Here is a 23,748-nt window from a genome sequence, read left to right as displayed (position 1 = left end):
AGGGAGGGAAGAAGAACTAATTTTAAATCCAATTAAAACTGTTAATTATTGTAAGGAATTGGATTCTTTATTTTTACTTAGCTGAGACTGAGTTTGTGACTTAACGTACGTTTGTCACCAAAGTGATTATAGGACTTTTTGGGAAGGCAAAGAGGCTATGGGACTGTCTGAAGTTTCATTCTGGGGCAGAAAAAGAATATTTCTCACTGAAGAGGTTGAAAGAAATGGGTTGGACTAGAGGGCAGGGAAAAGACAAGGTAGATGATTTCCAATTCCATCCCAGGAGTTCGACGTGCCTGTTACAGGAGTTCAGGACGCTCTCCCTGCCTTCAGGGTTTATAATCTAGTTGAAGAGCTAAGACTTGCTTCCTTGAAGCGACAGTTCATCCAGTGGGGATATACAATAAATGCTGAAAGGGGGTACACATGGCATGAATTCAGAGGCGGGAGAGAGCAGCTACACCTCGGGTGGCCAGGGCCAGCTTCCCTGAGGAGGTGGGACTGGCCATGATGAAAGGATAGGGAGAATTTAGGAGGTGGTGAGGAAGAACAGCAGCCTTCCTTATTTCCTTATTAAATAAGAAAAATCCCTATTTTCTGAAAATTCAAACACTGTTTTCAGTCCATCAATCATGTGTCATTTCACTTTTCCATCAAAACCTTCTCATACATATCCACATACTTAATACAGCCTCATGCAGAGACTCTCCCATATGCAATCCTCCCCCGTAGCAGAGCTGCTGTGTGTTTCACATATACCCCCTGGAATTACTCACTGGAGCTCACAGGTACAAGCATGCAGGTGTCCCAGGAAGCTGAAAGAATCCTCATGATCACCCTTCTCCTCCCCCCGTCCCTGGCCCTTCCCTGGTCCCAGTGGCTAAAATGTCAGCAGCAGGGACCTAGAAGGGTGGATTATCTCTTTCTTCCTCCTCTCCTCCCCTTCTCTATCTTCCCTGATTCCTAACATCTAGAGGTAAACAGTCAAAGTTTGTCAAAGGATTTTGTGAATTAATTCAAAAGCTTCAATCATGCCACGTTCTGACTTAAAACTCTTGTGTGGATCCTGTTTCTTACAGGACTAAGTCCAAATGACCTCTCCAGGTATTTAAGACTTCCATAAGCTGATAATAAATTATCTGATATTCAGTAGTGACTCCCGAATTTTTATACAGGAAGGGTCCAGGGCCACTCCACCCCCACCACACATGAGAGGACATGTTTGAACCTGAATTTGCATAGCAAGCACACAGTTTTCACTTCCATGTTTATATTTAGGGGCTGATGATGTTAATAAGATGGGGGTGGTACTGAAAGCCCTGAGAAGCCGCCCCTCAGCCCAGTCTTGTCTCCCACCACTGCTGCTCTGGATAAACCATGTGGTTTCTCCATGTGCTTTCATCACTCGGGCTAGAACCAGAGTGACGATTCTATAGATAGTTCTTAAACAGGCCAAGCACCTGTGGGCTTGGGCGGCCTTTGTTCATATTTACATACACACGGCGACACCACACCCTCAATGCACCACATCTGCATCCTTGTGTATACAGGCTCAAGTGTGCAATTCCAGGGGCATGAGTGTAGCATCCAGCAGCTCTGACCTCGGGGATGTTTGTGTATGAGACAGAGTCTCTGCACGAGTCTACATCAAGTATATGGCTATGGACAAGGATGAAGGAGTGAAATGGCACACAACTAATGAATTACAAACATTGAGTGTTTGAATTTTCACAAAATAATTTCCCTATAGTTCTTGACACCTACTAGAGACAGGACTTTCTTCTCCCTGATGTAATTCTTGATGGCATTGTTGTTCGGAGCAAACACTGTGTAGGCATCGGCAGCCTCAATTGCATTCGCCAGATTATATTGCTGTGATGGAAAGAGACAAGAGCGCGTGAGGGATTCCTGTTCTTGGGTAACCTGAGCATGGTAGTCAGGCAGAGAATGTGGTACTTGCAATGATGTAGCCCCGGAAGATGGAATAGTCAGGCATCTGTTCCAGCCGCATGAGCAGGTTTGGTAAGGAGCCAGTTAGACGTCTTTGTGGGACCAGCACCTGAAAAAAGAAACCCCAGAATCCTGTTAGCATGTTTTGGTGGACCTACTGCTTTTTGATACATATGAGAGGCGAATGCCATTAACCTCTTTAGGCAGTTAAATGGATTGACATTGACAACCTTTTGAAGATTACCCACAGAATAAAAATATTCCAGGATACAGCATGACAAGGCTGGAGGAGAGCTGGAGATGTTATTCATTCAATTTTATGCCTTACCCTTAAACCTCCTTGATTAAAGTTCGTCTTGCACAAAAGACTTTCAGCTTCTTCTAAGCAATTAATTCCAGCTTGCATTAATCTACCTTGTCACAGAAGACCTGAGACCAAATTGAACTGAAATGCAGCAGGTTGCAGCTAATATCTAATCCATTCTTCTTTGGTTGTTATTCTTGTGTTTATTCTTTAGGTTCTTCATTTATTTTCCCTGAAGTTCTCAAATCTACTGCAACCCAGTAGCCTGAATCTGGCTTGTAAAAATGTTTTGTTTGGCTTGTGCTGTGTAATAATAGGGCATTTTTACATACAAATTTAGATTGCTGACTTTTTTTTTTTAAAAAAAACATCAGTCTGCATTTCTGCAGACACACAGCTGCAGAGAGTAGCAGCAGCTACTTTCATTATAGGCTCCACCACTCCCTAATGTCTTCTACTTGGGACATTCCCCTTACTCATTTTGTTATCCATCTGATCTATCCGGGCATTTGAGTTTGCAAGCTCTGCATAATTAACCTTCTGGCCAAGATCACTGTTTTCACCTTTGCATTCTACCTAGAACTTTGTCAGATTGAAGAATTCAACACTGGAATGTTGTTCTACTCGAATCAGTCTTTTTCCAACATTTATTGCTTGCCTACTACAGGCCAGGCAGTGGGTACACAAGTGTGACTGAGGCCTGGATTCTGCCCTAAATGAGCTCACAGCATATTACAGTAGAAAGTCCAATCCAATCTGCTGCTTGTATTTAAAAATAAAATTTAATTTCGACTATGCAAATTTGTTTACATATTGTCTAAGTCTGTCTTTGCACTACCATGGCAGAGTTGAACAGCTATGACAGAGACCATGTGACCTGCAAAGCCTAATAATTGCTATCTGGCTTTTTCCAGAAACATTGTACCAACCCCTGTGTTGGAGGAAGACAGATACATTTCTGTGCTGTTGGAGCTGAAGGGGGAGGAGGGGCTTAAGGTGATTAGATGGGATTTGGCAGATTCAAGAGCTATGAGAAGGCCTGATAGAACTTGATGGTTCTATGTCTATGTCACATAACAACAGGCAATGATGAGAGCCACTGAAAATCAAGAAAAAGATACTCCTTTCTCTAGGAGTTTGCAACCCCAAACAGGGGTGCACAGCATGGGGAGTGAAGTGGGCTGGGATTTAGCTATACCCTCCACTCTGGCCAGGCACCTTTATGCAGGGCACAACGGCGGCCCTGACAAATATGCCCTCGATGCCAATTGACAGAGAAGGAGATCCTTAGGGAGCGCCTGTAGCCCAGGGGCTACGCAGATAACTGAATCAATTAACAGCCATCTTGTACTTTTTTTTTTTTTTTTAAGTAGAGATGGGGCTTCACCATGTTGGCCAGGATGGTCTCCATCTCTTGACCTCGTGATCTGCCCGCCTTGGCCTCTCAAAGTGTTGGGATTACAGGCGTAAGCCACCGTGCCCGGCCGATAACAATTTTAATTAAAACACAATTAATTATTTTTTTCTGATCTTCCACCTTAGAAAAATTCCCAATGTATCCTAAATTCCAACTTGCAACTTTCATTTTAAATGAAGATCCTAATATGGTAACTGAAAGTTGCAGGGTAGCTTACAACCCCATTTCTCAATATTCTTTTTTTCCTATGTCATATCTTTGTTTAACTGGGTAGAAGAAAATAAAAACGTCACCATGCTTTTTATATTCTTTTCCATTTTTTCCCTAGGGCCTTCCCTACCTCATCTTTTTAGGATGCAATAACACAAATAGGAGAGGGGAAAAGTGATTTGTAATCACATGCCTCTCCTCCAGCTCTTGATTATGCCCCATCTGGTTGTACAGACTTCATGGTGCCAGGGGGCTTAAGCTCAAGCGCCTTTTTTTTTTTTTTTTTTTTGAGAAAGAGTCTCACTCTGTTGCCCAGGCTGGAGTGCAATGGCTTGAACACAGTTCATTGCAGTCTTGACCTCCTGGGCTCAAGTGATCCTCCCACCTCAGCTTCCCTAGTAGCTGGGACCACACAGGTGCATGCCCCCCCCTTTTTTTTTAATGGTAGAGAGAGGATCTCATTTTGTTGCCCAGACTGGTCTTGAACTCCTGGGCTCAAGCAATCCTCCTATCTCAGTCTCCCAACATGCTAGGATTATAGGCATGAGCCACAGCACCTGGCCTCAAGTGTCTTTTGAGATGTTTCCATAAACAAGAAAGATAATATGTGTGACCACACTTGATAAAGGGCCTGTTGCAGAATACAGGCTGGGTAAATGGAAACTGAGTGTCACTGAATCAATAGAGTCTCTAAACGGTTTTAAATAACAGTTATGAGGCACAGTACCGGTTTCTTCCATATAAGGCTAAGGATTTTTCTATTTTCTAAAAAAAAAAAAAAAAAAAAAAAAATTGCTGTATAGGAGGATAAGTAGCCGAGCGAAAAGAGATGCTGCATGCACAGGAGAATGGCATCTTGTACCTTGTTGATGACGTGGATCACTCCATTTGTGGCTGCATTGTCCCCATCAACAATGGAGGCCCCCTCAATTGTGATATTCTGTAAATGCAAACCACAGTGGGAAGGTGAGTCTTTATAGAGCACACCCTGGGGTTGAGATGATCTCTGGGGTTTCTGCTTTTTGAGCAGCAGTGACCTTCATACTTTCAGGCCATGACCCACAGTAAGAAATACCTTTAACTCGTTGTCCCACAGGTCTCTCTCAGAGAGAGGGAGGGGGAGAGAGAGAGAGAGAGAGAGAGAAAGAGAGAGAGAAAGAGAAAGAGAAAGAGAGAGAGTACTTTCTCCTATGTGGGAGGTACTCTGATCATCTAGTCTATTCTACTCCATGCTATTTCATTTACAAAAGTGCCGTCTGAGGCTCATTAAAGTCACCCAGTGGTTTGACCCTGGACACAGAGTTGTGGGTTGAGCTGTGTCCTCCCTGCCCCCATAATCTGTATGCTGAAGTCCTAACCCCTAGTACCTCAGATGGTGACCTTATTTACAGACAGGGTCTTCACAGAGATGATCAAGTTCAAGTGAGGTCCTTAGGGTGGACCCTAATCCAATCTGACTGGTGTCCTCACAAGCAGCAGGAATTTGTACAGAGACAGCTACACTCAGAGACAGAGATGTGAATATGAAGATGCCATCTACAACCCAAGAAGAGAGACCAAAGACAGCCCCTTCCCTCACAGCCTTAGAAGGAACCAATCCTGCCCACATCTGGATCTTGGACTTCTGACCTCCAGAACTGTGAGAAAATAAATGTCAGTTGTTTAAGCCTCCCAGTCTGTGCTACTTTGTTATGGTAGAGTTGGCAAACTAATACAGATAGTAATTGACTTTCCTGATCAGAATCCAACTACTTTTGAAGGCTATGAATTGCATAAGGAATGGGGCAAAGTAAAACACAACCCACCCACCAACCCAGCCAGCCACCAATCAACACCAACTGGGCTCTACTCTTTCTGGTTTCCTCCCCTCTTCTCCCCAGTTGAAATCCCTGCTGGGAATCCTGGTCTTGTCTCACCCTGAGCAACTCCCAAGTCACATCTGCAGAGGACCTGAAGAAAACCCTCCTGGCAGGAGATATTTATGTAGGACATAGGAATTTACTCATTACAAATGTGTCTTTAATGGTTAGCCCCTCTAGGTCAGGGGCCTTGATTGATCTACCTCTGAATCTGTAGGGCCTGGGATATGTCTGCCCAGATGGGTATTAATTAATGCTTGCTAAGAGAATCAATGACTTAAAATACCAATAAATTAGCATGACTGTAGGAATCACCTTACAATGCATTTGTATATCAAAACATCACATTGTACACTTTAAATATATACAATTTTAATTAAAAACCTGATGGAAAATAACTTCAATGTCACCAGAATTATAAGATACTAAAAAGCCACAGACCACTGTTTTCTGCTTTCTAAAAGAAAATATCTGATGAGTCACATATATGTAGGTATTACTAGGCATGGATCTTTTTTTCACAGTGCTCACACTGATGAGTGGGAGGGTAGAAATGTTTTAGCGTGATAATTCTCAAGCATCTTTGACTGTGGCCCATGGTTCATGGATGCAGCAGTTCTCACTTTGCGGTGGAATCTTCATTCTCGTCTTGTGCAATTTACAGAAAGAGCTCTGAAACACTGCCCGTGCAGCAGGGCGGCCAGACTCCCTCACAGAATTCTGAATCTGAGTCTTTGACATACTGTAGAAAGTGCTACATGATACACTTCTCTGGGGCTGGGCTCTTCCTTGGGCATTGCCCTATCTCCAGCACCTAGGTCTGTGCCTGGTAGTAGGTAATCAATAGTTGTTGATGGACTGACTCTAACTTAATATAAAATTTCATTTCTCTAATAAAGATTCAATTCTATAAAGATTGAGCATATACAGATTAAACTCTATAAAGATTCACTTTCATTTCTCTATATAGATTCAATTACTAATAACCAGGTCTTAATCAACTATACGTCAACAGAAAATTTGTGGAATTGCAGCATATCCTTTACCCTTTCTGGGTCAGTCTGTGGTCTGTTGTGAGACTTGCCAATCAGTGGGCAGAAGGTCACATTTTAGAGGATCACTGCTATAGGGTAACGTGTGTGTGTGTGTGTGTGTGTGTATTGATATATGATAATTATTGCACCTGGGTGATGCCCACACGAGGGATTCTGTTCTCTGTAGTTTTGCACATGTTTGGAAGTTCCCATACCATGAAAATTTAAAAAGTACAATATAAACAAAGTTGTTATGTTTCAAGTAAACAGACAAATTCCAGAGCTCTTACCCCATCCATCTTTGCCAAGTGAAGGAAGTTGCCCTGCAAAGATGTTGCCAACATGTCAGAAGAAGACAGGGTCTGCAGATCTGCCACTCTGTATGTGCCTAGTAGTATATGGTATCTGAAACAACAGTCCACAAAGGCTATAATTCAATATAAATGTATGGGGCTGTATCATTGAGTAGTTAAGAGAATAGGCTCTGGAATCAGATTGCCATAGTCCAAATTCAAGTTCCCCCTGCAGTTATCAACCTTGGCTTGAGTTGGTTACTTAACCATGCTGTGCCTTGGTTTCCACATCTGTAAAACGGCAATCATTACAATATCTATCATTGAGTTATTGAGAGAATTAACTGGGTTATATGTAAAGCAGTAGAACAGTGCTTGGCAGAGTTGGCTGTCAGCAATTGTTGACTATTACTATCCTGGGGTGGGAGGAAAGGGGAATTCTAGAACATGTTCAGCTCCACGAATTTGAAGGACCATGTGGTTTTCCTACATTGAACTTCAAAGACATGTTTACACAAATGCCATTCAGATACAGTGTAAAATAAAATAAGTAACACCTACTTTATTAGGGCTGGAATATTGCTCTGTGACAACCAGAAGCTTTTCTCATCCTGGTCCATGTCCTCAGTAGCTTGTTGGGAAGGCACGAGAACAGTGAGGTTTAAGGTGGCTGACAGTACAGGTCGTAGAGAAGCATTCTGAACCACAGAAGGAAAATAAAGTGACCTGCTTATGTGAGGGGACAAACAGGGCTGACTGAATTGCTTGGAAGAGATGACAATTTCCCATAAGAGACTGGAAGGGTCCTAGGGTCTCATTTTCCAAATCCACCCCACCCACTGGCTGATGTCTCGTTTTCCCTTGTGAGACTCATTCCTTTTAATTCAATGTATGAGTTCTTATCAAAGCAAATCTGCCCAATCAGGTCACACTTTCAGTCATTATGTCCTTTACACTTTAGTCTAAATGAAGAGCCAAGAAAAAGCCTTGGTAGGTTCTTGTGAGTATGTGTGTACATGTGTAAGTGCATGTTTTTTTTTTTTTGGAGATGGAGTCTCTGTCTCCCAAGCTGGAGTGCAGTGGCATGATCTTGGCTCACTGCAACCTCCATCTCCCAAGTTCAAGCAATTCTCCTGTCTCTGCCTCCCGAGTACTTGGAATTACAGGCACATGCCACCATGCCTGGCTAATTTTTGTACTTTTAGTAGAGACGGGGTTTCATGATGTTGGCCAGGCTGGTCTCGAACTCCTAACCTCAGCTGATCCACCCGCCTTGGCCTCCCAAAGTGCTGAGATTACAGGTGTGAGCCACTGTGCCCAGCCACCTTGAGCATTCTTGGACGTCTTTGGAGTAAGGATGGTGGGGACATTGCAGTAACAGTTTCAGCATGGGAGAAACTAGAGGGCTGAAATGAAACTTTACATAAATTTCATTCTTGCCTAGAGAGCCAGTTTTTAGTAGAAGCAGTGGCATGTTTAACAACTGGATCTCCAGGAAAGAGAGAGAGTGAGAGAGAAAAAAAAAAAGACCTGGTTTGTAGTATTTACTGATTTCTATGGTGTAAATACTCCCACCAGGGTTGATTTCAAGATACCAAAATAACTGCACCGAAAGTGGCATTAGGAAGAATGTGCACAATTAGCTCTCGTGAGCGAGTGTGAACAGGGTCCAGCACACTACTGGGTCAGCTCATGCTTTGGGGTAAGACCAGGAATGACGAGTCTATGTGAAAGTCAGCATGCCCAAGAGAGCACGCTTGGTCTCTTCTCTCACCTATGCTGAGATGGGGACTTCAGAGAGGCCCCATACGGAAGCAACAGGAAGCTGTCCTGGACTGGGTGCTGACCAGGCATGGACTATTTGGCATGTGTCTATTTGAAGGTGATAAACCATTTGTTGCAATGGCTGGCTGGGTCAGCCACCTTGGTCCATTCAGCCAAAGAAGACAGAGATTGAGACAATGGCGTAGCGTGGGGATTGGATTCTTTATTATTGTACTTCTCAGGGGTGAGGGAAAAGCTTTTCCTGGCATGTTGAGCTGACAGTTAAGCACATGTGAAGTATGTCAGATTGCAGCTGTAAATCCCAAATCTAACTTGGTGAAGTACAATGACGAATCATGTTAACTTACAAAAAAGATCCCTGTGATGAATGAAGCCCCCTTCCGCCCCCGCCACACTGATGCTCAGAGCAAACCTCTGATCAATCACATCAGAGTCTTCAGGGGTGGGACCTATGCAGGAATATTTTGTAAAAATGTGTTCCATGTGGTTCCATAGTGCAGCTAGGGTTGAGAAACACTGCTCAACACAATCGCCTACCCTCCTGACCAGCTGCATTTTCGGTTTTCTATTGTATGCATTCCAAGTTTCTAAAATATATACATTCCCAATCCTAAGTCCCAATAAATGTACTCACATTTATCCACTGGTTAAATATAGCTGCTTCGGAGAGAAACGACAATTCCTTATTCATATCGTGCAAGCGAGGGAGGGAGAGATGGGAGAGAACAGAGAAAGAACAATGAGAAGTGCAATCACAGTGCATTTCTGGGTCACCTGTGCTCAGCCTTCCTGGGGCTGGGCTTGTTTTCCTGGCCTGCCTCCCTGATGCTGACATGAATGGGTGCTCCAGCTAGCTGCATTTCCATGTTGACAGAATCACACATTTCTTTCACACCAAGGTGGCTTGATTATTCTCTATAGAAGTAATCCCAAGAACTTTGAATGAAGCAACAACTCAAGCTTCTTCCAAATCAGAATTTAGGCTGTAAGAACATGGCTAGCTAGACCCTAAGAGGGGGTCACAGAGCTCAGCAAATAGCCCCTAGAGCTATTTGTTTCAGAGCCATTGTTGAGCAGTGGCTCAGAACAATGGAAGAAAACCACATGGGTTTTCACGTTGGTTCTGCCATTTCCTAGCTCCTTAGCCAGTTACCTAAAGGACCTCAATTTTCTCATCTGTAAAATGGGAATAATAAAAGCTCCAACTCACAGTTTGATATGAGAAATAGGAGTTGTTTTTAAAGTGATGAGAACGTGGCATGCAGTAATTTCAGTAAGTTTTAGCCCCTATTATCTTTAGTTTAACCATATGGCTCTCTCTATATATAGAGCCACTGCAATTGGAACTGGGGTAGGGTGAAGGAAGGCCATAAGATATGAAAGGGGATATAAGATATTGAAGGGAAAAGATGGCCCTGCTCCTCTACAACTTAGAGTTGTTTGGGGAAAGTTCAGCCTTGAAAAGATAATCAACTTTGCTGGCAGAGCAGTGATATTTGAAGTCGTCAGAGTTTTTTTAAAAAATGTCTGTAAACACAGAGTTATTAAAACAGACTGGGTTTACTTCTTGGATCTGCCATTTACTGGCTGTGTGATCTTGGGCAAGTCACTTATCCTTAGAGAACTCAAGTGCTTTATCTGGAAATGAATATGATGAAGTCTTCTTCCAGGGATTACGAAAATTAAGTGCATTAATTTATGTGAAAATATTTTTTAAACTATTAAATACCACAAAATGTCAGTATCATGTTCCTATGAAAATTTACATGAAGACAGTAAGTCTCAGTGCTGACTCAATTCCATCTAGTAGTTGAGGTTATTAAGTAAGTTATTAAGTAAGTTAATAATGTATTAAGTAATAATAACATGTTAAAAACTAAGAAAGTGAATAAACACAAGAGCAGAGATGCCCGAGTAATCCTTTAGAGGGGACATTTTAAGGGAGAGGAGGGCTGAGGTGCACCTGATCTGCTGGTGGGAAGGCCAGAGTTGGGGAGGAGAGAGAGAAACGTGGCAGGCCTGGAGCTGGGGAGGCGACTAAACAAGGGGGGAAAGCTGTTTAGAAGAAAAACAAGTGGGCATGGTGGCTCAGGCCTCTCATTCCAGCACTTTCAGAGACCGAGGTATGTGAATCACATGGCGAGACCCTGTCTCTATAAAAAATACAAAAATGAGCTGAATGTGGTGACGCATTCTTGTAGTCCCAGCTACTTGGGAGGCTGAGACAGGAGGATCACCTGAACCTGGGGAGGTCAAGGCTGCAGTGAACCATGATCATGCCACTGTACTCCAGCCTGGGCAACACAGTGAGATCTTGTCTCAAGAAAAGAAACCAAAAGCAAGGGCGAAGTCTGTGTGGAGATGCCTGGAGAGCCAAGCTGCGGACTTAATTTTGCTTTTTGTGGGAGGAGAGGGACATAGTGAAAGCAGGATTTTAGAGTTTTAGGAAACAGAGTCTGTGGCCAGTGCAGAGAAAATGTTGTGATTTAACATGCCATGGTCTGGGTGTCAGGAGACAGCTCCTTGGCCTGACTCGGTGAGTAGAAGGCACAGTCGACAGTGAGAGGGGAAGGGTGGCAAGGGCCTCCCAAGGGCAAGGTTCTTAGGGTGAGACTCTTAGTGCAGGCTGCGGGTCCTGGGAATTGTTAGACTTGTGATTTCGGCAGAGAGGAGGGGCAGGAACTCAACTGCAGGGAGTTGCATAAAAAGTGATGAGGAAATTTGTCAATTGACTTTATTTCTCATTTTGACAAACATTTATAAGCAATGGGACTGATGTAGGAAACAAGACAAAGATCATCTCTCAAGAGTTTATGGTTATAGAGGGACAAATATCACAAGTTCTCACTCATATGCAAGAGCTAAAAGCTTGGCTCTCATGAAGACAGAGAGTGGATTGGTGGCTACCAGAAACCAGGAAGGGAAGGGGGAAGGAGGGGATGAAAGGAAAATAAAGAATATGAATGTATTTACTACCGCTGAACTATATACATAAAAATGGTAAAGATGGTAAATTATATACGTATATTTTACCTCAACAAATTTAAAAAAAGTTCATGGTCAAAATAGAAAAATGTAGGAGCAATGCTGATTTAGTGTGGCTCATGCTGTACAGATAGAATGTTCTACACTGGTGGTTAAATATTTGTGCTCTGCACTTGACAGCTATCGGAGCTATCAGCTGGATTCCTCACTCTGGAGCTGAAGGGTGTTGGGCAAGTTTTGCTAAGCCTCTCAGTTTACCTGCCTGTAAAATGGGCATAATAGTAGCAGAAGGTTGCTGTGAGATTTAAATGGGGTGCTGCTGCATGGTAAGGACTGAGCAAGATGCTTGACATACAGAAGCGTGTACACACACACACACACACACGGCAGGGGTAAGCAAAGATTAGCCCAGACAGGAGAGCCCAGTGAACACAGCAGAGGCCAGTTAGTTGCTCCTTTGGGAAGTCTGAGAATGGAAACAGGTAGAGTATCAAGAAAGAGAAGTAAGGACTGCTTGGTACACAGAAGCTGCCAAATAGAAGCCAGCTGCCTTCAGCCTGTAGAAAACATGTGACCCAGAGAGCACATATGTCATTTGCGAGAAACAGCTTGCTTCATGTAAAATCTCCCGCAGCAAAAGATATGTCAATAGATCACTTTAAAAACACCTTAGCTACGAGGTTTAAGAGTTGTCTTTATCATTGAGTTCATCATAGATGACTTACCACTGCTACGTTGCCATAGCACAGAAAGCCATCTCCTTCATAGCGCTCTTGACAAACACAGCTCCAGACACCAGAAGAAGTAGACTGACAGTTTGCCTGAGAAAACCAAGATGAAAGAAATGGTTACCCCAACAAAAACGTTAGACCTGAGTTACATCTATGAGACAACAGGCTCCATCTAAGGTCAGAACTGCAAATTTGGGGCTGAAAGATGGTAGAAGTAACCCATAGACCCTTTAGTGTTGCAATGAAAGTCTCCTGTCTGCATGTTTGCTGCAGCTATTAATTACAATTAAAAAATTATTTATTCTCATCCCTGCCAGATTCAGCAAATAAAAAAATACAGGATGCACAGTTAAATGAGAGTTTCAGATAAATGATAAATTTGAGTATACGTTTGTCCCATGCAATATTTGGGGCATACTTGTGCTGAAAGATTTTTCAACACATACTTGTGTATCTGAAATTCACATTCAACTGGGTATCCTGCATTTTATCTGGCAACCCTATATTGGTTCTTCCAAGTTTTGGAATGGAATGAAACTTGCAATAGCTACTCACATCTGGAATGTCAGGGCTTGGTTGGGCTTTAAATCAAGCAGGAGTGTTAGGGTTCCTTCAGCTTTGCAAAATGCTCATGAGATTCTTGGGTAACAGACACCTTGGGGGCATCTCCCTCCTTAGTTTTCTTCCAGCAGAATTAGTCCCCCATGCCCTACCCTGCACACATACTAGGGGTGGGCCCTGGCAGCTACGTTCATAACAATCCCACTTCTTGGCCACAGTTGACTGACTCATATGTGGATACCTGGGCCCAGTTGGGCCAGTTAGATCCTCCTCTATTATTTTGAATTGGGACACGGGGTGCTGATAAATTAGAGGGCATCATTGATGGTGGGGACACCGTTTACCTCAAGATGTACACAGAAGTACTACAAGTTCTGGAAGAGAGAGGCAGAGAGAAAGAAAATACACAGAGGGAAGTCAAATGAGAGGTCACATTGTCTCAGAGGATTGGGGAAAGAAACTGCTTAGATTCTGGTGATCCTGCTGTCTTCCATATGTCCTGGTTCTGGGCTCTTGGGAAGCCTAGCCATACTTCCTGTCTCTGGATTCCCAGAGCTACCCCGGGGGGCCTCCCAACAAATTTATTTTCTGCATGGACTCTGTTACTTGGAACTCCAAACACTGATTAAGGCATCAGACTTCATTGGTTCCTATGTTCGGTGCTTAGTGATGTTCTTTTGAAAGCATAACCACCCCCAGTCCTAATACCTTTGCCTGATCTTTCAAAGTTGAAGAACAAGGCACTGTGTACCCTTGAATGGGCATTTTCACTGATAAGTAAAACTCTGTTGTGACATTCGAAATGGAAGTCCGGTACCTCTTAAAGTATCCTTTAAACTGTTGGTTTAGAGGTGCCAGGTTTAGCAAATAAAAATATTGAATGACTCGTTAAATTTCAATTTTGGGTGAAAAATGAATAATTTTAGTATAAGTTTATCCCATGCCATATTTCGGACTTACTTGTGTTTAAAGATTATTTGTTACTTACTTCAAATTTAAATTTAACCAGAACTTCTGTATTTTACCTGGAAGTCATGTGTTGGTTCTTCCAAGCTTTGGAATGAAATAGAAGTTGCAATAACTACTCATATTCTGCTTAGAGATTCCTTTTTGAGGGTAAGAGATTTTGTTCATTACTAGGCCAGACAGGAAATAATCTTTCTTTCTCAAGCATTTTTTTTTTCTTTTTTTTAAAGAAAATCAAGGTTAAACAACTCACCAATGGATGACATTTCCTGGTCTGTTCCAAGCATGAAGTTACTGGTTCACAGTCAATCCCATTTCCTCGAAATCCTTTCTTGCACTCACACTCATTCTATAATTTTAAGAACAGAGTCAAGGGGATTATTATTATTATTATTATTATTTTTTAAGACGGAGTCTCGCTCTGTGGCCCAGGCTGGAGTGCAGTGGCGCGATCCCGGCTCATTGCAAGCTCCGCCTCCTGGGTTTAGGCCATTCTCCTGTGTCAGCCTCCCGAGCAGCTGGGACTACAGGCACCTGCCACCTCACCCGGCTGATTTTTTGTATTTTTAGTAGAGACGGGGTTTCACCGTGTTAGCCAGGATGGTCTTCATCTCCTGACCTCGTAATCCGCCGGCCTTGGCCTCCCAAAGTGCTGGGATTACAGGCATGAGCCACCGCACCCAGCCTCAAGGGGATTATTGAAAGCAAGTACCTTCCATGTGTTGCCCTCACACAGCACTGAGAAACGTCCTATGGAAACTGAAGCTGTTTGGCTCTCCCAGAGAACAGTGTTAATGTCTTTACTTGATATACTTCAAATTCTAGAGTTACTAATCTCCATATTCTACATTACATTTTCCAATATGATAGTTTCTTGGTACTCTCTTCCTGAATTTATTTTTGAGATGGAATCTCGCTGTTGCCCAGGCTGGAGTGTAGTGGCATGATCTTGGCTCACTGTAACCTCTGCCTCCTGGGTTCAAACCATTCTCCTGCCTCAGCCTCCTGAGTGGCTGGGATTACAGGTGTACGCCACCACGCCTGGCTAAGTTTTGTATTTTTAGTACAGACAGGGTTTCACCATGTTGGTCAGGCTGGTCTCAAATTCCTGACCTCATGATCTGCCTGCCTCGGCCTCCCAAAGTGCTGGGATTACAGGCGTGAGCCACCGCGCCCAGCCTCTTCCTGAATTTTTTTCTCCAGAGGGGCCTATGGAGATAGTCTCAGAGAGAACTTGGGCCCTACAAAGCATCACGTTGGATGGCCTTTCTACCTAATGAGAAAGGTCAAGCAAGCTATGGGGTATCCACTTGGTGGAGATGCATACATGAGGCCATTGCTAGCTTGTAAGGCCCTTTGTTCAATTTAGAAGCATTTGGCTCCAGCACGGTTTATCTTTTTAAAGCAGCATTCCTGGTAATTAAGGTTTGTGCCTATCTGGAAAGTCTGAAAGTTTCCAAGCCAACTAGTCCCAGCTGAGGGCAATCCTCGACATAAGAGAAGTCCTGATCCTCCCCCAGCCTGATTTCTGTAATTGTGCACAAGGGCTGATGGGAGTGTCAGGAAAGAGGATGGATGTGGACACACTCAATCTGAGTCAATGAAAGAGAATGAATCCTGGGTTTTTGGTCCATTCTGTTTCTTATAGAACACCACAAAGAGAACCCCCCTCCTTTCCCATCTTCCCATCAGGATGTTTTTCAAGTTTGTCTGCAGAAAGGAAGACAGAGCAGAGAGGAGACAGATATTATAATAGGTTGAACTATGTCCTCTTATTCCCAGATTCATTTATTGAAGTCCTGACCTCCAGTACCTCAGAATATGACCTTATTTGGAAATAGGGTTGTTGTGATATAATTAGTTAAGATGAGGTCATACTGGAGTAGGGTGGGTCCTGAATCCAGTAAGACCAGTATCCTTATATTAATAAAAAGGGGGCTTTGGGAGGCCGAGGCGAGCAGATCATGAGGTGAAGACATCAAGATCATCCTGGCCAACGTGGTGAAACCCTGTCTCTACTAAAAATACAAAAATTAGCTGGGCGTGGTGACGCACACCTGTAGTCCCAGCTACTTGGGAGGCTGAGGTGGGAGAATCGCTGAACCTGGGAGGTGGAGGTTGTAGTGAGCTGAGATCATGCCACTGCACTCCAGCCTGGGTGATAGAGTGAGACTCTGTCTCAAAATAAATAAATAAAATAAAATAAAAGTTGGGGGGGTGGAATTTGGAGACAGATACACACACAGGGAGAACAGCATCTGAACACGAAGGCAGAGAACAGGGTGATGTGTCCACAAGCCAAGCGACACCAAGGATTTTCAGCAAAGCACCTGAAATTAGGAGAGAGGAATGGAACAGCTTCTCCTTCACAGCTGTCAGATGGAACCAACCCTGAGGACACCTTGATCTCAGACCTCCAGCCTCTACAGCTGTGAAACAATACATTTTTGTTGTTCTATGCCACCCAGTTTGTGGCACTTTGTATGGCAGCCCCAGAAAGCTAATACAGACACCAAGGCATTTTGTTCTCTTTTCTCAAGTGCGATCTGCCAACTCAAGTGCGTCAAAAATGAATGCAATCATTTACTGAGTGCTTGGCAAGACATAAGACTGCAGTGAGCTTTTTCACAGTTAAGACTCCTGCAGCCACATTTTAAGCTAATTTTCTCCAGACCCATGAGCAGGTTCTGCTGTCAGAGAAATCAGAAGGATAAATAGGAAAGCATCCCTCAAATGCTGTGGAACAACCGGACCATGGGACTTACCCTATGTGACTTTTACAACATTTATCACTTTAGCGTTATACATAGGTTTGTCTGTCGCCTCGCACAAGATCTCATTTCTTCAAGTCTGGCTGAGGGCCCTGGCCATGGTAATCTCTTATCCTCATCACTGAGCTTAGTAGCTGAGTGGGTGTAAGCACTTGAGAAGTGTTGGATGAACGAGCAAATGGATATGGGAACATCTGTTTTATTTTGTCTGGCCAGCATCTGTTCTCTCTCTTCCTGGAAACTGCACACCATTTGGCTCTGAGGACACCATCACTCCCCCTCTCCCAGTCCACATGATAAAATGTGGCTGGTTCCTCCACCCCAGGGTGGGGTGCAGGGCCTTGGCCTGTGCTTATCACTGCATCTTCCACCCTGGGCCTCCCCTGGCCGGATTTCTGTAATTGGGCGCAAGGGCTGATGGGAGTGGTAGGAAATGAGGATGGGTGTGGATGCACTCCATCTGAGTCAATGAAAGAACGAATCCTGGGTTTTTGGAGGAAGTTACCAGAAAACGTACTCCATTCTGCTTAACTAAGTATTCCGATGGTATAAGTTGGAGTGGCTGGAGGTCATCCCTCACCCCAGGAACCTGGGAAGAAGCTGAGCCAAGAAATAGACCCTTTTGCTGCCTTCTGAGCCCGGAATCATGTTGTGCCTACAGCCAGATCCATATATGGACTTTAGAGTCACGTGGGCCAAAACATTCCCTTTTTAAACCAGCTTTTTCTTAAGAATTGAAGTAAATATATGTATGAGAAAACGTATCATTTTAACCATTTAAAAATGTAAAGGATATTCACATTTGTGTACTTGTGTACTAAATATATTCACATTTGTGTACAACCATCATCACCATCCTTCTCCAAAACATCTTCCCAAACTGAAAGTCCATACCCGTTACACAATAACTCCTCATTCCTCTCCCCACTCTAGCTCCTGGCAGCCTCCATTCTACTTTCTGTCTCTATGAATCTGACTACTCTAGGAACCTCAGAGCAGTGGAATCACATAATATTTGTCCTTCTGTCTCTGGCTTATTTCACTTAGCAACACATCTTCAAGGTTCACCCATGTTGCAGCATGTGTCAGCATTTTCTTCCTTTTTAAGGCTGCTTGCTCTTCCATTGTATACATATACCACGTTTTGATTATCCATTAATCTGGCAATGGCCATTGGGTTGTGTTCATCTTTTGACTACTGTGAATAATGCTATGAATACGGGTGCTCAAATATCTGCTTGAGTCCCTGTGTTCGATTCTTTTGGGTATATACCCAGAAGTGGAATTGCTGGAGCATATGGTCATTCTATTTTTAATTTTTGGGGGGAATTGCTGTGCTATTTTCCATGGCAGCTGTAGCATTTTACATTTCCACAAGTAGTGCACAATTGAGTTTTCTGTTATAACCGAAAGATTTCTCCCTGACACAGATTTTCTATCTGTCCCATTGCCAACTGTCACTCCCTGAGAAGCACCTTCCATGGTCTATTGAGATAATTAACCCCAGCTGTAAATAGACAAACGTCTATGTCGAGGCTTTGCCTGGGTGTAGTACTTCCATCTCCCACCAGTTTTCAAGAGTGGGAGGTGGGCTAGGGTGAGATCATGCCATGCTCTTAGCCAAGCAGTTCAATTTTTTAACCCTTGCTCCTAAACATGTTGACCACCTTTTTTTTTTTTTTTTTGATACAGAGTTTTGCTCTTGTTGCACAGGCTGGAGTGCAATGGTGCAATCTCAGTTCACTGCAACCTCCGCCTCCCAGGTTCAAGCGATTCTCCTGCCTCAGCCTCCCAAGTAGCTGGGATTACAGGCATGCGTCATCATGCCCGGCTAATTTTGTATTTTAGTAGAGGTGGGGTTTCTCCATGTTGGTCAGGCTGGTCTCGAACTCCTGACCTCAGGTGATCCACCTGCCTTGGCCTCCCAAAGTGCTGGGATTACAGGTGTAAGCCACAGTGCCTGGCCCATGTTGACCACCTTTTAACCCCCTGTGGGGGTCTCTTTGGAAAGAGTTCTGTACAGATCACTAACTTTGGTAGTTAGGAGCTCCCAGAGGATCTCCAACACTTCTGTCTCTGCACAAGTGTCCAGCCCTGCACTGGCCCACAGGAATGATGTTCCATCACTCATTCCTAGCAGAATGGAGAAGTGAGTGGGAATGATGCCTAAAGCCACAGAGCGAAGCCCTAAAAACTTCCTTCTTGGATATTTTTAAATAGGGCAGATCTCCATTTGTCTGGGTAAATTCCCCCATGAAGGAAAGGGAAGGTAGGAGGTGGGCTTTACTATCTCATCAAGTTCCACTCAAGCTCTGTGTTTCTCTGATTATTAACTTGTGCACAGAAATGAGAGGTCTGAGAACCAAAAGGCTTGGGGTCAAATGGGAGATATCATGGTGAGCAAGGTTAGGCTTTCCTCAGGCAGAGCCCTCATCATGGGAAGAAATACATTTCTCAAAGAGCAGAAAATAATTTGTAGGTCTTTAAAAAAGTTCAGCCTAAAACATAAAAGTGAGAAACTGTATCAAGATTCAAAAGATAAGGGGGTTGATTTCAAATCCCAGTTCCCATCTTCCATGTGTTCTGACCTCCTTAGCCTTGTATTCTAAACACACCTGTGGGTCCCACCTGTGGAAAGGGGTGGAAGCAGGTGGGCATGGGTGGGGGGAGGGAGCCTTATCAGTCGCCTGTTTTTTCATTGCCACAATCCTGGTTTAGTTGGTAGCCCCTTCCCTGGAGCTGATTAATTTTTAAGCAGTAGCCTTCTCTGCCTTGTTCTCCATTAAATAACAGTGAGTGAAAGTGATCAATACGCTACAGAGCTATAGAAATATAAGGTTGGTCCAGGATGGTGACTAAGAGGGCAGCCCTGGAGTCACACTGGGTGCAAATCTTGCACTATTATTTATTTTCTATGATTTATGCAACTAGCAATGAACCCATGTTCACTGCCACGAATGACTGAAAAAAGCTGCAGTAAGTTCTAGCCAAAGTACTTCTGTCCTGAGGGGAAAGAAAAGTCACTTCACGATTCCTGCTTTCTCTTTGCTCCCATGACATCCAACCTACCTGCCCGGGACCCACGTACAAACAGGTTGCGTTGTCGTGGCAGCCGCCTGCACTGGGTAGCAGGCAGTTGTTGATCTCCAAGCAGTCTCTCCCATTCCCTGTCCAGCCCTGCTGACACACGCAGGTGTGGGTGCCCGTGCCAGTTTTGATGCATTCTGCCTGCAGGAGGAAAAGAAAAAGCAAAGCCTCTGAATCCTCAGCCCAGCCACATGATTCCAAAAGTAAGAGAGTTTCCAGACATATGTTCCAGAAGCACATATTTGCATTGAGTGAGGTGGAAATGCTCAATTTACATTGAGATTCATGAAAAGATTAGGTAATTTAAAGACCAAAATTGCTTGGAGCTGGCCAGCTTATGGCCACTAACATCGCTGTGTTCGTTATTAAGCCAGGGACTGTTTATATTGTTTTGCAGGTGTAAACCATCATCTTGAGGAAAGTATTGTTATCTCTATTTTATAGCTAAGGAAACAGGTGTTGCCCAAGGTCATGCAGCTATAAAAAGGCATGAACCCAGGTCTGTATAATGTGGGAACCCAAGCTCCACAATATCAGGTCCCGGACCTCTCGGGAGGAGCCTTGCCAGGAGGCTGGAGGACAGAATGAGAAGGAGAGAGGGGTACAAGATACGGTGTTGAGATGAGGCTGAGGGGGATGGGGTTGGGATGGGGCTTGTTCAAAGGGAATCAAAGGAATCTGTAGGCTGGGGTCAGGTGGTTTCATCTAGATTTTATCCTCAGAGCTAGAGGAAATTACGGAAGGGGCTTAAATCTGGGAAAAACAAGATCTGATTCACTTCAGGCCACTCTGGCTGTGAGTGGAGAATGCACTGTGGGTAGATAAGAGGAAGTAAAGAAACCAGTTACTAAACCATAGGTAAGGAATGAAGGTGACTAGGGTAGGGGTGGTGATAATTGAAGGGAATTAGTGAAAGCAATGGTAGGTTCTAGCTATACCCCTACCAACAACAGAACTTAGTCTCTTGACTCTCCCAGATCCCAGTTTCCTAATCAGTGAAATGATCACTTGAGCCCAGGAGTTCCAAGCGGCAGTGAGCTATGATTACACCACTGTGCTCCAGCCTAGGTAACAGAGACCCTGTGTCAAAATAAAATAAAAATTCAAGGTTTAAACACAAATGCTTCACACATATGAAAAGTCATCAGACACTGACCTGTGGAATGTCTTTCCTCAGGATTTCCTAAAAAACCCAAACCACCAACTGGAAAAAGCCAACAAGAAACCAGGCAGGGCCGGGCGTGGTGGCTCATGCTTGTAATCCCAGCACTTTGGGAGGCCGAGGTGGGCAGATCATGAGGTCAGGAGTTTGAGACCAGCCTGACCAACATGGTGAAACCCCATCTCTACTAAAAATACAAAAATTAGCCAGGGGTGATGGCGTGCCCCTGTAATCCCAGCTATTCACGAGGCTGAGGCAGGAGAATTGCTTGAACCCAGGAGGCGGAGGTTGCAGTGAGCCAAGACTGTGCCATTGCACTCCAGCTTGGGCGACAGAGTGAGACTCCATCTCAACAAACAAAGAAACCAGGCAGGTTGGAAATGAAGACCAGTACTTACATTGCGGCTACAGCCTCCTGGAGTTAGTCCTGTGCAAGGGTCCATCTCAGAACATACAGTTCCATCTCCTTCATATCCTGCTTTGCAAACACAACTGCAAAGGAGAGTGCACAAAATCAGCCCCAGAATAAGCACCAATGACCGAGAAGAAAGCCAGCCAGCTAGAGATGAGCCAGTTCCTGGCCGAATGGCTCCATCGTTTGCTCCTGTGGAGGAAGCCAGTGCTCAAATGTGGTCGGGGTACTGCTGCGGTCTGCAATCAGATACACCTGGGTGGAAATGAAGCCCGCCCACTTCTTAGCAGTTGTGTGACTCTGCGCGAGTCCCTTAACAACGGAGAGATCTTATTTCTCATGAGGAAAATGGGCCTAATACCTCCCACATAAGGCTGAAGGTTAGATGAGCGAATGCACACCGAGCATTTAGCAGAGCACTTGCAGATCATAAGGCTCAACACCTGACACCTGCTCTTATTTTACCAGCACCTGCCTCTTTATAACTCTTTCTGCTCAATACTAGTTATTACCTCTAGTTCAGCAAAGAGCTCTACTCTGGCTTCTATGCAACAGCTCTTAAAATATTTGAAAATGACAATCAGGTGAGACTTCTCCTCTCCCCTTCTCTGGCCCCTCGTGGGTTTCCCCCCAATACCACATTCTCAAGTGCCTCTTCTGTGAGCTGACTTGGTTTCTTGACCCATTACCTTTCCAGACGCTCCTCTCAAAATGTTCTGTGATGATACTTTTACTATTAAAGGTGGCCCATTTATTCATCTGTTCAACCAATATTTATTGAGTGCCCTATGATAGATGCTGGAGACATTGTACCCCCACGTTCTACTGCAAATTCAGTCATCCGTGCCTTACAAAAATTTAAAAATATATATATTTCATGTATCAAGTTTCCTAGAGGAACAAAATACATTATCTGGTGTCCAAATGAAGAAATAGGTTGATCTGTTCCAATAATGTTTGATTTACCTAAGGCAATATAGTTCATACAGACCCATGCCGATAGTCCTCTGCAGATGATTTAATAGGTTTCGGGGGTAATTTTGATTACATGCAGTTTTGCCTTATGCACTGATATAGATCCTAACTCCTTAGGAAAAGGCATTTCTATTGTACAACCGTGGAAAAACAGTCTCTTGTCTCATAGCCTACAGTCTGGTGGGAGAGGCAGACCAAAACAAATAACTACATAAAATAAAATTTAAGAAATTAAGAAAGCAGTGCAAGAAGAGGACCAAGAATTCCAGACACCCTCTGCATTTCCCAGGATATTTTAGGTGGTTACTGCCTTGGAGCTAGATATTTCCAGAGAGGTACATTTCCTCTGGCATTTCCTCCCTCAAACCTACTGCAGAATGCTAGACAGTATTAAGGAAACAAATGGCAACCTATTGGTTAAAGACCCAATTTCCTGCAAGATGCCTTTAACAGGGGAGAAATCATTAACAGCTTTAAAAAGCAAAGGTGTCTTCAAAGACTGGAAAGTTGGTGGACAAATCTTCATTTCTTTCACATATGTGGTGATAATAATTATGGTTTCCATGATGGAACATCTTTGATGTGCTAGCTCTGGTGCTAGGTGATTTTGCATTCAGTTCTGCTATTCTCCACAACTGGCCTGCTTGGTAGGTATCATCACCCTCACTGTACTGTTGAGGAAAGCGAGGTTCAGAGAGGTTAAGTAACTTGCCCACAGTCACACAGCTGGTAAGTTTCAAAGCAGGGAGTGCTGCAATTGAAACCCAGCTCAGACTGAGGTCCTTTTCACAAACACCACACTGTCAGCTGGAGGTAACAGGCCTCAGTTCAGAGTTCAGATATGGGTTGGTTCTGTCTACAGCTAACACAGTGACTTAGTGTCACTAAGGGCCATCCCCTCACAGACCTACCTGGCTGTCCCATTGCTGTATTCACAGGTGGCGTGGATGTGACAGAACTGCACGTAGGGCCCACAGGCTGAGGTCCGCTTATCACAGAGTCTCCCGGCAGAGCCGTCTCTGCATGTGCCCGTGAGGCAGGCCCCATCGCTGTCTATCCTGTTATCGCATGTTCCATGAACGCACAGGCATTCTGAAAGAGGAGGAGGAGGGACATCCATCCAGGCATTGGGGACAAGCCGAGCACTGAGGCAGAGCACCCTGGAAGACAGGGACCACCTCCTCTCACCCCCCATTCACTCTTGTCAAAGCAGAGTCTGGGGGCTGAGCCGGGGGAACACTCAGGC

The 23,748-nt window shown here is 44.1% G+C and overlaps 1 protein-coding gene across 1 annotated transcript in view; it reads right to left on the bottom strand.

The window, feature by feature from the left end:
- The window catches only part of STAB2 (stabilin 2), a 167,436-nt gene that overhangs the window by 67,324 nt on the left and 76,364 nt on the right, over window positions 1-23,748 (bottom strand). The window contains exons 23-33 of the mRNA XM_037996621.2: window positions 23,414-23,594; window positions 21,514-21,607; window positions 19,936-20,094; window positions 14,349-14,444; window positions 12,563-12,658; window positions 9,487-9,534; window positions 7,629-7,765; window positions 7,065-7,179; window positions 4,744-4,821; window positions 1,961-2,059; window positions 1,765-1,872 (exon numbers count right to left, since the gene is read on the bottom strand). Of these exons, the coding sequence (XP_037852549.2) occupies window positions 1,765-1,872; window positions 1,961-2,059; window positions 4,744-4,821; window positions 7,065-7,179; window positions 7,629-7,765; window positions 9,487-9,534; window positions 12,563-12,658; window positions 14,349-14,444; window positions 19,936-20,094; window positions 21,514-21,607; window positions 23,414-23,594 (1,211 nt within the window). The remainder of the gene's footprint in view (window positions 1-1,764; window positions 1,873-1,960; window positions 2,060-4,743; window positions 4,822-7,064; window positions 7,180-7,628; window positions 7,766-9,486; window positions 9,535-12,562; window positions 12,659-14,348; window positions 14,445-19,935; window positions 20,095-21,513; window positions 21,608-23,413; window positions 23,595-23,748) is intronic.

This window comes from Chlorocebus sabaeus, chromosome 11, assembly GCF_047675955.1.
Source record: "Chlorocebus sabaeus isolate Y175 chromosome 11, mChlSab1.0.hap1, whole genome shotgun sequence".
NCBI classification, from domain to species: domain Eukaryota; kingdom Metazoa; phylum Chordata; class Mammalia; order Primates; family Cercopithecidae; genus Chlorocebus; species Chlorocebus sabaeus.
The sequence above is the reverse complement of the archived record's forward strand: the minus strand, read 5'-3'. Positions and strand labels throughout refer to the sequence as shown.